Below are 17,755 nucleotides of genomic sequence, written 5' to 3' on the forward strand. Positions count from 1 at the left end.
AGAAGCTGCGAGGTCTCTCCCTGCGCACGGAGCCGCTGGATCGGAGCAGAGAGAATGCAGGCTCTCTGGTCCGCTGCGAGCTTTGCGTCTTTTCAAGGGATGCGGCTTATTCCCAAAGCTCCCCAAGTGCGAGTCCCGCGGGCACTCACATCCTTTCCCAGCCTTTTCAGCGGGCGGGCAGGAGATCCCCGCGGCGTCCCCGCAGGCAGAAGCCCGGCGCGGGAAGCGCGGGCTGCGCACACCCATCCCAAGTCCCCAGGTCCCCAAGCCAGGGGAGCTCCTGCCGCAGTAGCGCCGGGCACCACCTGCAGGCCCCGCGGCGTCGCAGGCCTCCTTTCCTTCCTGGGGGGGACTTCGCTCCTTGGCCCTGCCCGGGCTGGGATTCCCGATTCCCAGGGCCTGACTCCCGCCCTCTGCGCGCCGTGGCTGCTTAGGCCGCTGCAAAGAGTTAAGACCCGGCTGCCGCCGCTGCCCTGGCGGCTCCAGGTCCCCAGGCCCCGCTTGTCGCTCCTGATTGGCTGGGCGCCTGTCAGTAGTAAAGAGTATCAGATAGCAAACTTGGGCCCTTCATAAAGGCGTGGTAGTGATACTCCGCAATCGCGGGCAGCCTATGACATCAGCCAGGAACGCCCGGGATGCCGCTGCTCCTGGCCAACCTCAGAGGAGGAGGAGGGTCCTTGCCCGCTAAGAGTTAATTAGCCCCGCACAGCGAGGGGGGAGGCGCCAGTTTTCTGGGGACACTGGCTGCCACTGTGCGTACTCCTGCCCAGGGGAGCTCACAGAGACTTGGATGAGTTCTGGGTTGTTAGCTGCCGTCAGCTGGGCTCCTGGGAGCCTGTTCCTGGGGCGTCTGGCAAAGGGACCAGCGGCTTCCTGAGACTCAACATGACACTTCTGGGGTCTGAGCACTCTTTGTTGATTAGAAGCAAGTTCAGATCAGGTAGGGTAAGGCATTTAGCATTCTTTCTTAAACTTTCCTCTTCTGTCATTCTCAGTTCTACAACTGCTTTCCAATAAATGCCTCAAAGCCTGCCGTGGCTGCTTCAGCTCTGTTCCCCAAAAGCACACTGTGGAAGTGGAGAATTGGATTTGACTTTGGGGGCCGTTTAATGTCTTCTGTTCCCAATGCTCTGAGTTGTTGAGTGCGATTTTTGCTTATAAGTAGGCCAATCCTCTTATTTTACTATCTTTTGCCCTCTGTATCTGTGAATAGAAATTTTAGACGGGAACATCCAAAAGGAGCAAGTTTGAAAATGAACAAATTGGGGATCTGAAGTCTAGGAACTGCGTTATCAGTTGTAATTGCTGAGAAGGCGAACTGATACCATGTACTAGGTACAGGGGTCACTTAAAATGTAGCTAATCCAAACAAATATATTTCCCAAAAAAGTCACTTGGGGGAAGTAAAAATAGCAAATTTGGAGCACACCAAGAATTTAAAATGACATCACTGTAGGAAAAAAAAAAAAGCCCAGTGCCACAAATATTTTTCCCAAACCATCTGATATTTATAAATGGAGAATTTTCCCCAAAATTTGTGTGTTAGTGGCGCATAGAGAAGCTTCTCCAAAGGCCGAGTAGAGGTGAGTGGAAGGGAGAGAGGGGAACTCTAATGCTCCTTACGAAGAAAGGGTTTGTGCACAGGCCCTTCCAAGGTGTTTGCATATGTGGGTTCTCATGTTTAGACATGGCGATACTTGATTACTTAGGTTATTCTTCAGTAGCTCTGTGTATATTATTGGTTTTAGAACAGGGGTAACAACCCACTTGATGAAGGTAGAACACCTTCTTAGAAGACGGATTGCTTTTATGAGAGCTCTGATGAGAACACTGAATGTAACAGGTGTGGCTTGTGAACAGGTCATTTCCTTAGCCCTTCTAGGTGATTGGACAATTATTACACTTGGAACGAATGGTTCAGAAGGGAGAAAAGTGGGTGCTGGGAGATAGGACCATCTGTATCTTCCTTAGCTCCTCCTGGCTTCTAGATGCCTGTGGGAACAGCTGGGAATCTGTTCTGTTGAAGCAAGTTGCTTGCAGGCAGCCACAAGCCACAGTGCCCCTGAGCTCTGGGCAAGTCTCCCAGTCACTAGGGTCAGCAGTGGATTAAATCTTTACTTCCCTTTCCATGTTGAGGTAAGGCAGTTGGTTTGCTAATCAGAGTCCTCACCACTGCTTGGTAATTTGTACAAAACCGCAAGGCAACACTGCCACCTTTCTGAAGAAGAGAGGATGTGGATTTGTTTTGTAGGAAGCTGCATTCATTTCAAATTCTCCCTTGCCTGGCTAATGTGGGGGCAGGGAGGGGCTGGTTTGTCTCTAAAAGGATTTGGTGATGTTCTTGATAATAGACTTACAAAACAGACATAGCACAGGAACCCTGCTGCTGAAGGGCAGTGGAGAGGAAAGCCAAGTTTTGCATCATTTTCTGTCCCCATCTCAGTGGATTTGGGGAGGCCTGGGGTCTTCCACTGAGAGACCCTGTTCAGCCTGATTCCACTGGAGCTTTGGGAAATTCCATTCTCACTTTTTTTAAAGCTTGTTCAGGCCTTTGTGTCATAAGGAAGGATAGGTAGCCTTGGGAAAACATGTTCTAGAAGAAGCAGCTGTGCTTAATCCTCTGTCTTTGATGAACAGGAGTCTGGAAGTGGGCAGAGCGTCTTGATCATCTAAGATATGAGAGCTGATAATCTCATGAAGGATAGAGAAGAAAAATAAGCAACATATAAAACTTATAAAATGTAACATTGAGAATGGTGATTTTTCTTTCTGAATATAATTATAGCAATGGCTGTACCAGTCCTGGGGGTTGGCTGGCAGCACGCTATTATAAGACAGCCTCTGTCTAACAGAGCTTGGCTTATTTTGTGGCTAACAATGAAAGAAGAGGAGCTATTCCTTTTGGTTTCTCTCTGGGTCTTCCTCCTCCTGCTTCTTCTCTTCCTCCTCCTCTTCTCTCATGAGAAAACATAAACTCACAAAACTTGTTCTATCCAACTGAATATTTGCTTCAAGAGTAGATCCTGGTATTTTATATTTTATTGAAAACTTTTTCTAAAATGCAACTAAATTATTTTCTGATTATGGCAATGGATTCCTCTGATAGGGCTGGTTTACAAGTGAGCAGAAAATTCCTTTCACTCTGAAATTCATATGGATGGCAACAGCGTTCTACCAACTTTGCACGAGCTATATTCTAGTTACCTTGTGATTAAGTACAAAACCATGCTACAGAAGAATAGACTATGAAAGTTTACATTTACAAAGATGTTTAGTGACACAAACTCATCTTACTGAGAGGCAGCAAGGTGTCAGGGTTGAGTGTAAGGGTCTTGGGCCCAACTAGATAGGTTTTTAGCAGTCACCTCCACTTACTAGCTGTCTGACCTTGAATCTTAGGAAAGTGACACCAATTCCCTGTGCTTTAACTTGCCTTGTCTGAATAGTGAAGATGATTACATGACTGCTGTGAGAATGAAATGTGATAACATGAACAGAGCACTTAGAGCGATGCCCAGTGCTTACTAAATGCCAACAAAAAAGTATTCTGTTATTACTACTCACAGGCAGCCAGGTCCTCTGTGGGTCACTTCCTCTCTCTGGGTCTTGGTATCTTCATTTTGTAAAGGTCCAAGTTGGACTGGGTGATTTCTTAGACTCCTTATTACCATCGAATGGTTCCTTGAAGGCACATAAAGATTGCATGGGAACATGCAAAATTTCAAATGTGCTTGTGTCAAAGTTGGGCATAGGATCTGATAATGAGAGCTGTTTTCAACTGACCACATTTTACAGCTTTTAATCTTCTCCTTGCTATTAATTCAACATTTATAATCCAGGTCACTGTCAGCAGCTTTCCTTAATATCACTCTTTGTGTCCTACAAAACACAGGGCATATGCATATGTATAACACACACACAGATAAAAAGCAGGAATAGAGGTCCGGGATAGATTTTACTTTTAAAAACTGTTGCGTTCTTTTTCTGTTTTCCCATATATTTTCCTCTTGCCCATCTCAAAAGCCTAAATGAAGGCAAACTCCAGTACCTGTCATTCCCTCCCCCTCAACCCCTACAAAGGCAGGCTTGTCAGATTCAGCAAATAAAAATGAGGGATGTCCCTTTCAATATGAATTTTAGACAAATAATGACTAATTTTTAGTATCTATATCATCAGCCTGTTAAGATTCAGGTCCCTAAAATTACAAACTCATATTTTGTATGAGAAATGAGAAGGGGGGGTTACCACGAGAATGAACGTGGGTTCTCTGGAGTAGTACAGCACATGGAGTAAGGGAGAACAGGGGAGCAATGCTGGCTTCCTGGCAAGGGGGAGGATAAGGTCAGCAGGCAGCCAGTGCTCAGGTCGCAGGGGCTCCAGAGGTTGGAGCTATAGTTGAAAGAAGCCAGAGTACAGCCAAGGGGGCAATCAAAATGCAGTGGTGGAACTCAGCTGAATGTCAGGTAATGGGATATACCAGCGATCTGTTCTACCCCAGCATTGCCTGGGGTCAAGCCTCCAGTGTCTGCAAGTGGTTGTGTGTGCTAAAGAAAGCCAGGGACATCCATCAGGATCCTGAAGTCAGCCCTCTCTGTCCTTTCACGAATTCCTACTTTAAGCCAGTCTCTTTACATCTCTGGAACTGACTTTTCTGTCTCGAGAATTGAGGCTCTTAGGCCAAGAAGTTGGCTCCCTGATTTTTACCATATGGACATTATTAAAGAAATTTTCACCATAAACTAAAAGAAACCAGGCCTTGGTATTACCTTTACCATTAATTAGTTTTATAACATAGGACAAATAATTTAACCTAGAATAATGCCTTTTCCATAATTTGTAGTATGTATGTATATGTATCTATTTTAAGCAACCTCCTTTTTGGATTTCATTTTGTCATCTACAAAATAGAGGCTTTGACTGATTTATCTCTGAAGTTGCCCTAAGATTTCATATTTTTGTAAAGTTTTAAATACTATAACTTTGATAAAGCATTACCATATGAGAACACAATTAGTTAGAACTTTAAAAGATGAATTATATTTTAATTCCTAAATTGGAATTTTAAATCTTTTTTTAATGCAAAGAAACATTTAGAATCTGGCTCCTGTCACCTCCTTGGAACTATTGCTCTGTCCTTGAGTCTCACAGCACAAATTTACTCATAGACAATGCCCTCTTCCCTCACCATCTAAGTTACTGTGACAAGAGTTCTCTCCCTCCCTGCCCTATTTTTATCCATTGCACTTATCACTACTAGGTAGACTAAACATTTTACTTATTTATTGGTTTATTATTTGTCCATGAGTGCAGGAAGAAATTTTTACTTGTTTGTGTTTTCTTCACTGCTTTTATTCTCCAGCACCCAGAACAGGGCTTGGCATAAGAAGTCACACACTAAATATGTGTTAAGGTCTGGGGGTGTAGCTCAGTGGAACAGTGTGTGCTTAGCATGTGTGAGGGCCAGGGTTTGAACTCCAGCACTGCAAAAAAAAAAAGTTTAATAAATACCTCTTATTCATCTCCCCAAAAAACTATTCAAAAGCAATAAAAGTAAAGAGTGTGTGTGTGTGTGTGTGTGTGTGTGTGTGTGTTAAAACTAGAAAAAGGAGGGATAAGTGAATAGAATATTCAGGACAGTAGTTACCTCTTACCTTTGTGTGTAAGCAGCAATTCCATCTAAAACCTCAGAGCAGCAGCCAAGTGAGAGAGGCTAGATGAGAAGACTGGCATAGCCCAAAGGTGAGAAGAAGGTTCTGTTCTCAGGTTTGACCTAGCTGCATGCATATTTTTTTATTAAGCAAATTAATTAAACAGGGAAGGGGAGCCATTTTATGGCCCAATGATAATGGTATAACATCATGGACCAGAGACTATGATTAATCTAATTCTCTTACTTTAGTTCCTTTAAAAAAAAAAAAGCAGACGTTCTTTAAGATCAGAAAAAAATGGCATTCATTTTTTATCTACTGTGGTATGTGACAGAAACAGTCAGACAAGCCTTGTTAAAATGGATTGAGTCAGGTTGGATGATAGCTAATCTAATTGAGTTAAAGGAAAACAGAAATACATGGCAGAAGCAAAATGCTTAGCTCTAGAGTTAGAATTTTGCATGCCTCAGAGTAGTCCAACCTCACAGGAGTTGCTAGAGCACAACCAACAAGACTTCACTAGTCACATCCTGGATGGTGAACAGGTATCTTGCATCCAGATGGAGAAGAAAGAGCCACAGTTGCCTTGCACAAGTATTTTCCTTCTCAGTGCTATTCCTCCTATTTCCATGTGCAGAACCATGGTGGAAGCCATCACACCCTATCTGACCTTGTGATTTTGGGGAAGTCAGCACAGCTCACTAGGCCTTCATTTTCTATATGCAAAGTGATTCATGGTCTTTGCAGTCCAGGCTCTAAGAAAGAAAGAGCTCTGTAGAATTATAAGGGCTTCTTTTACTAAAAGAAACCCTATTCTATTCATGCTGTGGGAATATATCACTTGAGCTGGTATGCATGTAAATTGCACAACAGAGAAGCATAGAGTAGTTAAAAGATTTTGATGCACGTAAGTAGTATTAATAACAGTAATGACAACCATTAGCCAAACTGTTTTGCAACCTTTTGCTTTTAGTACTTGGACTTTCAATTTTATTAAGCAGCTAGTGCTTTTTTTTTCCCCTCCAAAAATGCTAGTAAATCAAGCTTTACTTATCCAGATTTGGATCACTACTCTTAAATAAAATAGAAAGAGGTCTCCATATTTTTTTGAAACAAGATGTATCATTCATTCCAGGTATTTACAATAAATAAGGCTGATTCCTGCCTTCTATTCTTTCAGAGAACAGCAAAGGAGAATAATATCTTTCTTTTATCCACTAGTGAGGGAAGATAAATTCTCTCATTCCCTTATTGGAGAACTTCTATTATCAGTGCAGTCACTATGATTGATGTTTGTCATATTCGGTCACCAAAGATCACTAGAGAAGAGATAGAATTTGAAGTGAATTAAGCCACTGTAATATAGTAAAATATATTTATTGTGTGATGTTATGTACAGGAACTTGCCTCTCAGTCTATGTATGTCAATTATGACTGGAAGAAAATTCCAAAACATTACTTTTTCTTCACCAGCACCTCTTGTCTGGTGCCCAATAAATTAACACTAAGTTTTCCACCCCCTAACCTATACCTCCTTCTCCTTGATCTTTTTAAGTGCTACAAAGGCATCAATTATTTCTCATAAAATATAGTCAAGTATAGCCTCGGGGAATAGCTCCATTTCATAGATGAAGTGAAAGGCCTAGAAAAATCCCCATAAACTTGTCTGCCTTTCCTATTTCCAGAAATGCCCTCTCTTAAGAAAGCTGGTCACCTTCGGCTGGTAGGGCTGGTTTTTTGATCTGAGGTTAAGTTTCACATGGAACATGTTGATTTTCAAGCTTCAAAAAGGGCACTAAAACTCCAAAAAAGATTAAATCCAGAAAATGCCGTTCAACATTAACTAGACAATCATGCCCTCAATGCTTTATATTTCTTTATTATTTGTGTTCTCTTCCTGTCCTTAACAAGATATGAAAAGGTTTTTGTGAAGTTATGGTCAGACTGTATGCAAAAGTTTATACATAGTCTTTTTATTATTCAGAATAATTTAAGTAATTTTTCCAGGATGCCCCAAAGCAGTGTAATTCTTGTTTTTTAAGACTGCTCATATTTCAACAAATGAATGTATTAGTAATTTACTAGACCTTTCATACTTGTATTCAAAATTTAAGCCAATTACAACTTTTAGAGTACAGGTAATACTGCTGTGAAAATATTATGCATAACTCTATGAAATCCTTTATGCAAAGGAAGAGATTGTCTTCCTTTGGATGGTCTGATAGATGCTCATCAGAGTAAATACCTAAGTGTAGGAACAATGGACTTGAATCTTAAAATTCATATGCTAGCTAGCAATTCTGGAAGAATTACACTGTACCAGGCATGCCTCCCTCTACCTAGACCTAACTCAGAGTTACCTTGTTTACTTTTCCAATTCTGACTGGCATCCATGAGCCTTTTGTATCTTCTCAGTGGAAAATGAACATCATGAACATCCATGTTATCTGCTATTTGGGGACCACCTATTAGCAAATGTGACCAATGCCTCATTAAAGGAGAAGATGACTAGAAATTATGGAACCGATTATCTGTGGGCTTTTCTCTTATGTCTCTTTTTGTTAATTTTAATATTTTGGTTTTTTGAAGTGAGGTCTCACTAAGTAGTCCAGGCTGGCCTGGAAATCACAATGTAGCAAAGCTGCCCTCAAACATAAGATTCTCCTGCCAAGTGTTGAAATTATAAGCATGTGCTCCACGCCCAGACTATTCGATCCTTACAAAAATGCTATGGGAGAGGAATGACTATCCCCATGATATAGATAAGAAACTGAGGCTCAAAGATGTCAAATGACTTGGAGACCAGACATGCACTTGTTTGTTCCACATAGAGGAAAACCATTTTATCATCTTGGAGTGGAATAAGTTTTCCTATGCATAAGGCCAGAGTAGACATAAAGATGGATAAGAATTTAAAACTTGGGGTGGGAGAAGAGGGGATGAAGGAGAACTACAGAGGAGATGAACCTAATTAAGATATACTATAAACACATCAGTAACTGTCACAATATATATTCCCCATGTTCAAATATTATATGTTAATTTTAAAAAAAAATTTAAAACTTTAAATGAAAGAAATAACCCAAAGAAACTTAAAAGTCAAATAGTAGATTGAAATAAAATTCTTGAAAGTGTCTGTGAGACACAATTACTTAAAGGTCTTCTATAAACAGTAAAATTAAAAGCAAACCTAAGAGAAAGACAATTCCAGGAGAGGAAATAGTCCAGAGCATATGAAATACTCTCAAGTTACTAACATACAAGAAAATGCAAATGGAAAGACCAAAATTTTTTTCACATGTCAGATGATCTAACTTAAAATACTGGTAACATCAAGTATTAAATTAATGTGGAGACATGGACACACATGTACTATGGTGAACAACATACCTGTAAAGTCTTAGGACACAATCTGGACATTTCAGCTGACTTTTACAAAAACCTCACCATCAACCAAGATACTTCAGGTATCTACAGAAGTGTGTATGTGTACAAGTGTCTTCACTGCACTATAGTTTACAATGGCTAAATTTAAAAAGATGGAACACCATAAATGTCTACCTAAAAAGACACATTAACTAATTTTGATACAGTCACACTAGGAAATGCAATAACGTGCAAGCAAGGCACAAAAGAAATGACAAGATACCGTATGGATTGACATGGAAAGTTCCCCAAGACACACAATGAACTTCTGAAAGCAGATTAGAAACAATTGGGCAACATATTTTCATCTACATTATTTTTAATTAATAAATTTTATAAAACAGAAAAATTGCCAAAGGATGTATGTTAAACTGTTCAGAATGATGCCCAGGGTAGATAGCCAGTACCTTCTCCTTTCCATTTGTCCTTTAAGATAAGACTGTATTTGCATTTGTGGGATTTTTTTGTTTGCTTGTTTGTTTGGTTTTGGTGGTGCTTGAACCATGTCCCCAGTCCTTTTCTTTTTGCTTTAGCTTGTTTTTCAGATAGTGTCTCATGATTTTGCTTGGACCAGCCATGGACTCATCTTGGATTGCAATCCTCATACTTCCTTCCACTTCCCAAGTAGCTAGGATTATAGGCATGTACCATCAGGCCTGGCTATATTTGTGTAATTTTTAAAAATTCCTGAAATATAAGGAGAAATTCCTATCACACTAGTGTTGGAAAGTAACATTTCTGTAAGTCTTTAATTGTGTAGATAAAATTTGTATGTGAATTTAAAGAACACAAATACTAAAGTTATTTTGACTATGTATTTTAAACTTCTGATCTAACACAGACTATTAGGTTACATAGATATTTGAATACAGGTTACACATTTAATACCTCCCCCTCAACACACACACACACACATACACATATACACATACACACACATTCTGTTAAATGACTCTTTCATTACCATCATAAATATTACTTGATCTCTGTGTGTTACTGTTTTAGTAGACTACTGAATTCCATCTGCTAATATTTAAGATTGGTTGATCACACATACACACACACAAATGCCAATAAATTCTAAACATCAGATTCCTTTCTTGACTATAAGGTATTAAAAGAGAAAAGAAAATTATCTTAAAGTTGAAATATTTAAAATCCAACAAACTGGAAATCAAAACACCCTGCAAACAAACATATCAACATAATTTTTAATGTTATTTTTGATTATTTATCTAGAGTCCCTGATATCTTCTGGAATATACAAGAATAAATAGAAATAAATCAATCAGCCATGAGTGCTATCTGTTGATTTATTTTTAGGTCCATGCAGGGGGTTGAGGAGGGAGAACAGATCATGTCCAAGAAGCAGCTGGATAAGGAATTGGCTGGGTGCTTGTGAGGTTCAAGTTGTTCAATCCTAGAGTATGTTCACCCTCACCCTACAACCAAGAAAGCCTCTCCTCAGACAGGAGACTGAAAACCCACAAGTAATTTGCAGTGCTCTCCCCTTACGTGAAGTCCCACTTTCTACAGCTTAAGTTGCCTGTGGTCAACCAGAGTTTGAAATACTAAATGGAAAACTCCAGAAATAAACAGCTCATATATTTTAAATAACTGTTATTAAAGTATATTGTTATGATTGTCCTATTTTACTATGAGTTGTTGTTAGTCTCTTACTGGACCTAGTTTATAAATTAAATTTTATATGTTTATATGGGAAAAAACAGTATATGCAAGGTTTAACGTGGTGCAAAGTTTCAGGAATGCACTTGGGGTCTTGGAAAGGATCATCCATAGATAAAGGGAGGCTACTGTATGTGGAAATTTTTTAATTTAAACTTTAAATGCGAATCAGCCTGGCAGTTTGGCTGACTTAGATTAGACTAGCTCACCTCTTCCTGCTTGTATGAACTTGGGCGTGTGTCTTAAGCTCTTGAACCTTTACATCTCCACTTGTAAATGTGGGTACACAAATGACCCCCTCATTGGGAATCTTGGGAGGTTTAGTTTCAAAAAAAAAACCATGTGAAAAGTGCTTGGCAGAGTGAGGAGTGTGCTTTCGTACTCCACCAATGGGAGCTCTTTCGTTCGCACATGAGTATCAATTATATATTATCTTGAGTTGTATCAATGTTTATATGACTATGCTATGGCATGTTAGCTTATCATACTTTAAAATTATTTATATGTCATTGTAAAGTATTATACTGATTCTAAATTAATAAGTGACCTCTGTGAACATCTCTCAAAATTTCTTTCCTCTCCATTCTCATTTCTTTTTACTCTATGTCATGTGTCAAAGTAATGAATATAATTATTATCATTGTAGGATTTATATTGTGTTTTACAAAGTGCTTCATGTACAGATCATTTCTTCATCTCTCCCTTCCAAAAAAAGTTTGAGGAAAGCATTATTGTTATTATTATTATTATTATTATTATTATTCTCATTCTCCAGGGAGAAGTGGTTTTTATGCTAGACCTAGTCTTCTTGCTTCTGAAGCAAGTGCCAGAGCTGGTTTGGGCTCCAGCAAGTTTACACTGGCTCTCAGGATTACCAAAGGCTGTTTTTCAGGCATTACTGAGAGTCAAAACCTCTTCTCTTATAATTGAAAATACTGTTCTGTCTGTAAATGATGCCACAGAGAAGAGCTCTTTCCCAAGAGAATCAAGTTTTGGGAATTGCCAGCTGAGAGCAGTCTGCTACATTGTCACACCTTGTATCTCTATGGTGCATTCACCAAAACTAAGTCAGGTCAGTTAATATGGTTTTATTAGCCTACCAACCCTGTGAGTTTACAAAGTTGGTTGTCCAGATGAAGAAACAGAAGTCCAGAGACCTGAAGACATTGATCCACCCAGTAGATTGAGAACTAGAACCGTATTCTCTGGACTTCCAGAGTCAAGTTTACCACGTGCTCTCCCAGAGAAATGGGCAACCCAGGTGAAACACAGACAGTGCCTTGAGTCAGGCAAATGCCTGTATTTCACCCACTTTCTATCCACAAAAATGGTCCCTTTGCTTAAAGCTTTCTTCTCACAGGGTGGACATCCACAATGACTTTGAGCTTGAAGAAAGTGGATTGAAAGGTGAGGTGGAGATTCTGTAATGACTGGAGAGGAGAACAGAATGAGGCATCAAGGTAGTGAAGGAACCCTTGGCTTAGTAAAATTGCCAGCCTTTGCAGAGATCCTGCCCTTAATACGTGAATTCGAACCTAACGCTACAGACTGTTCTAGAGACAGAAATTGTTCTGAAGTGTTTCGTTGCTTCAAAACCTTTCATGTTACTGTAGGGCTGAGATTATTTTCTTAACTAAAAACATTATTGTTATACATTATAATTTTCTATATTAAAATTTAATATGCCTATATCTATATGTGTGCATGCTTATGCATATATAACATGTATGTGATATGTGCATATTATAGCTATGTAACATGAAAGGGTTAAAGATTTATGTTTGAGAGTTATTGTTCTTTGCAATATCATATATGTTAAAGAAAAATTGAGAGGAAAATTTTGAGTTGTCTACCAAAAGGAAAAATGGTTAAATCCACAAAATGGGATATAATACACACATTAAATATGGTGTTTCGAAGAATAGTGAGATACAAAGATGTTTATCAAGCAAGATGAAGGTTTCAAAGTAGCATATGTAATGCAATCCCACTTCTTGAGAATTGTGAGAAATTGTGAGGTAGATCCTCTTTATATATGTGTGCCTGCGTGTGACCTGGAAGGAAGAAGGCAAAACATTACCTATCCATGCAGATGTGAATTACCATTTATTTTACTTTCCATCTTGAAAATTTTATACATTTTTCAAATTTTCCATAATGAACATGCCTTTGTTTTATAATCAGGAAAAACGAATATGTGCTCTAAGTGCTAGGACAGAATGTACCACAAGCATAAGTTACAATTTTAATTTTTTTTTTAATGACACTGGGCTTTGAACGCAGAGCTTCACACTTGCTAGGCAGTCACTCCACCACCCCTATAAAGTTAGGATTTTAAAAAAACTAACATTTATATTCAAAGACCACAGCCATGTGAAATAAAAAAATCTTTTAATTTGAGGAGAGTCTCTGGGGGCATGGCTCAAGTGATAGAGCACCTGCCTACCAAGTTTAAGGCCCAAGTTCAAACCCCAGGTCTATCCCCCCAAAAAAATTGTTGCCAATTTGAAGAGAATGTCTTTGTCCTCATATCCCCAACCTTTGATCCAAACTCTATTTCCTTTTTGTCATGAGTTTTCACTCAGTTATTCAGTTAGTACCCATGTTGACCTCATTAATATTTGTATAGTGACATATCAATGCTTACGATGTCTCTGATCATTGTTTTTATGTATAGGGTGAATATAATGATGTCTTCCTTTGAAAGATGAGAAGGGGAAGTCAGAAGGGTTAATGATCTGCCCAAATTCACACACTCAGAACATGGTGCAACAGGATTTGAACTCTTATTTCCTGGCACTGGATCTTGTTTCCTTCCCATGAACGAATGGGTACAATGGAGACACAAATCAGAGTCCCTTTTGCTTAAGGACTTCCCGCAGCAATATCCTTCAAGGAAAGCAAGTCAAATGGCAGGTCCTCCCCCGCCCCCAGTCCCTGCCTGCCATCCCTGTCCCTGGGCGCACGCATGCTGTCTGCTTAATTCACTCATGGCTCAACACCACAGAATACATAAACAAGTGGGGAAAGCCTCTGAGAGGAATCTTGCTGCCCAAATGGAGCAATTTATCTTCTGAAATTATTGTTTGAAATTGTTTATGTCAGTTGCCGAGTTTCTGTTCTGTACTTCGGGGACCTGTTTGGGATGGAAGAAAAAAATCCTCTGCAGCTGAACAGCTCTCCACACTGGACAGTCAGATGCTAGTGGTCCTGCTGCCTGCGTGTCCCCCACCCACACAGAGGGGCATTCAATGATGTTCTTTGCAGCCCCAATGGAGCACCCAAGATATCTCTGGTGGGCACTGCCCTAAATCTTCAACACATGCTAACTAATGAATCCTCACAGCAATCCTGTCAGCAGCTACTGACATTACACCCCCTAGCCATAGGGGAAACTGAGTGCCAAGCAGTTAAGGGGTCAGAACGACATCCCTTGACCAGTAGATGGAAAGGCTGAGGCTTGAACCTGCACGTTCTCAGCTTCAGAACCCATTCTTGCCACTACTGTCTTGGGTGGCTTCCCCTCAGGCCTCTAAACTGGCTAGAGCTGGCTGAAGCCATCTGACTTTGCCCTCCATCCTTGCAGAGAACATGTAAATGGTGGATTCTGCCCTCTTAGTGACATGGGAGCCCCACTACATCTCCACTGAGGTTCTCCTTCCTCCTCCCTCTAGTGTCTTGAGATATTTTAACATGAAAGCCTTAAGCTCACAAACCTGGCAGCTTTGTGAGTGAGAGAGAATTCCTTTTGAGGCATGAATTAGTCTTCTTCAAATGTTTTGACAAACTGAGAGTGTGGTGCTTAGGGAAAGAATAGCTTCACAGTGTTTGTGTGAACAGACATCTTTCTAAAACAGCTTGAGCTGGTGGTGAAGCGAGACCATTGAAGTAACCATGTGGTAATTCTGAGTTCCAACTCTTTTAGTGTTTGCCACGCTTTGGCCTTCCAAATGCCCAATGCTACACGCTGGCTTAAATTAGTATCGCCTGATCTCTGTAAAGGAAGCAGAGTCAGAACTCCCTAACATGAAGAAAGATCATTGTGAATCTGGTCTCTTGCTCTCTGCATATGGGCTTGTCTGTGTGGGTCACTCAGGCCAACCCAGCACTCTCTGGCTCTCCTTTGTCCTTGAAACTACCGAGGGCTATATCGGTGACCTGATCATCTTTTTCTCCTCCTTCTCTGTGAGCACTCCCAGTGATAAACAGGTGGACAGTCAGACCTGGGTCATTCCTGGTCAGTGAGACAGCTGGGCCAAACAATAGCAGGCAAGACAGCATTTGGCAGGGAGCAGTAATTATTGGTAACTAGAGTCAGAAAGCAAGGAGTAGAGTATGCTCTTGGGTAGTCCATCCTTGATATCTCTAGTGTTTTGTGCTCTATACAAAAACAATCTCTTGCTCTCAGCTGCAGGAATGGCCCAGGTAGCCTGGCCCATCATTCTATCTTATTTCAGCTTGATATCAGCCACCCTATTAGAATGTCTCTGCACTCCAAGGAAGAACATGTGAGACTCACAACTGACATAGTAGCTTTGTCCTAGAGTGAGATAATACTGGGCAAAGGGAAATACTTGGTTGGGTGAGTGGCGTGAGAAGAGGAAAGCATGTTCCACATATCTGCTTTCAGCTCTGGAAGGGACCTGAAACCTCCAATGGTGATCATGCTTCTTCCCTTCCAGGGACTCATCCATCCATCAGCTTTCCCAAAGGTCTGAGCCTGACACTGCCTGGGATGGCCAAATGTCAAGGTCAGAAGTTGTATATGAAGGTGCCTCCAGTGGAACCCAGGGTAGGATTAGCAAACTGGGGAAGGTCAAGGACTGAATTACAGACAGGTACTGCTGTTCTTTACAAGGAGAGTCTTCAGTGGGCCAATGCTGTATTATGTTCCAGATTTGTGATCTTTCTCTGGCACAGAACACAGAGGATGCACCATAAATAGCCATCCAGGCTGACTTCCGTGACTCACCTAATCCAAGTTCCTAATTGTGACAATGCTCTTTGTGTTGTTGCAGGAGGGCTGAGACAGAGACTGAGAGGGCACCAAAGCTTTCAGGAAGCAAGTTTATTAGGCAAGCCAGCAACAACTCAATGGACTCATGTCCAAAGGCTGAGCCCTGAGAACAAAGGGGGCTTTACTTACATACCACTGAGAGTAGGTTGCAGAAATGTTGGGTACAACTTGTCCCATACATAGTCACATGTTATTTCATTGACTGTTTTAACCTCTGGGGCGAGGTGACACTCCTCTGGTCTCCAGATAACATTCCCCAACTCTGGTTTTCCTTTGTTTCACTGTAGCACTCATTAATCTCCCTTCCCCCTCCACCCCATGCCTTTGGTCATCTTTACAAACTACACTCCCTCCGACACACTGCAGTCTTTGACTGGGGGAACAGAATTTAAAAGATCTCAGCCTGTATAATAATACATCCCTATAATACCAGCACTTGAGAGGTTGAAACAGGAGGATTTTTAGCTCAAGGCCAGCCTGGGCTAAGAAGCAAGACCTTGTAAAAAAAAACCAAAAAAATTGATTGATTAAATAAAAGTAGATCTCCAAGCTTTCCTTGGTTCTACAGATAGCTTTCTGCCACCACCGGATGCCTCTCTTCAACACTAATCCTAGAGATTCTCTTTGTTTGCAAACAATAAAAGAATCAAATAATAGAAATCTTGAACATGCTTAAGCAAAAGGAATGCATATTGTAAAGATAAAAAGAGAGTGTCTTGTAGAACCCAGCAACAGGGATGTGGCTGGGACTTGGACAAAAATAAGCTGGAAGTGGAGATTGAACACTCCCAGGACACTGTGTGACTCTCATCCATTCTGTGCTCCAGCTTCTCCCTCAACAGCTACCAGTTCAACCACTTCTCACTTCACGTGGTTGAATGGCTACCCCAACAGTTATCAAGAAGAGAATAATAATAGAGAGGTACCGTTACTGACTTCTTTTTCTTTCTCTTCTTCCTCTTTCTGCCCCTTAATTTTACTGTCATTCTCTCTCTCTCTCTTTCATTCTCTCCTTCTCTCTCTCTCTCTCACTCTCTCTCTCTCTCTCTCTCTCTGTCTCTCTCTCTCTCTCTCACACACACACACACACACATACACACAACACACACACACACACACACACACACACACACACATGCTGTTGTTAAGTGGAACTGGAAGAAAGCAAGTTGTGTGTTTTATTTGTTCATTTGTTTATTTGTTGAAATTCCCTGGAAGAAAAGGCCAGCCTTCCAGAGTCAAACATGGCATGGCGCTTGGCACTCCCATGCTTGTGAACTCTAATTTAGTGTTTCTCTCCCTCCCTAGACTGTAATGGTTATATAAGCAGAGCTTGTGGCATCTGTATGCACAACTGGATCCCTCAGTTCTAAAAGTACTTGGATGTGTAGTAGGAGGTCAGTAAACACTGAATGAATGAAGTGAACACACCAATGGTGGTGACATGTTCTCTTCATTGTCAAGTTCTCAGATAAAAGCATTACTTCAAAAGTATCTGGCTGCCTTACCAATTTTGCTACTAATAATCACAGTCATAGTGCTTTATTGTTTTCAAAATTCTAATCAAGGAGGCTCAGTTTTTCTCTCCTCCTCCTCCTCTTCTCCTCTCCTCTCCTCTTCTCTTTCCTTAACTTTTCATCAAGACATAGTAATACTTCTTTTCCTCTTTTTCTTCAAATCTGCCTCCTCTTTTCCATTCTCAAGTGGACTTTCTTGATTTACCTATAGATCATGATATCAGTCTCTACATCAGCCCCATCATATTAAGATCAGATAAGTCATTCTAAACTGTTAATATTACCATAGTATTCTGTGGAGCAAAAAATATTCATTCTGCCCTCTTTGTGCAGGATAAATTGCAAATACTCTGGTGTAGCATTCAAAGCCTTCTGGATCCAAATCCCCACCTCTTCCCCAGTACCATCTGTCACTACTACCTATAGAACTTTTTCCAGAAACAAGACACCTGGAGATGGG

General features: G+C 40.7%; 1 protein-coding gene across 2 annotated transcripts in view; it reads left to right on the forward strand.

Moving 5' to 3' along the window:
* The first annotated feature begins 612 nt into the window (after positions 1-612).
* The window catches only part of Myocd (myocardin), a 91,852-nt gene continuing 74,709 nt past the window's right edge, over positions 613-17,755 (forward strand). Inside the window, exon 1 of one of the 2 annotated variants that reach the window (XM_074046854.1) lies at positions 613-940. In XM_074046854.1, coding sequence (XP_073902955.1) covers positions 886-940 — 55 coding nt within the window. In that variant the 5' untranslated portion in view covers positions 613-885. The remainder of the gene's footprint in view (positions 941-17,755) is intronic. The other variant, XM_074046855.1, reaches the window with a different exon arrangement.

This window comes from Castor canadensis, chromosome 11 (assembly GCF_047511655.1).
Source record: "Castor canadensis chromosome 11, mCasCan1.hap1v2, whole genome shotgun sequence".
In the NCBI taxonomy this organism is placed as follows: Eukaryota; Metazoa; Chordata; class Mammalia; order Rodentia; family Castoridae; genus Castor; species Castor canadensis.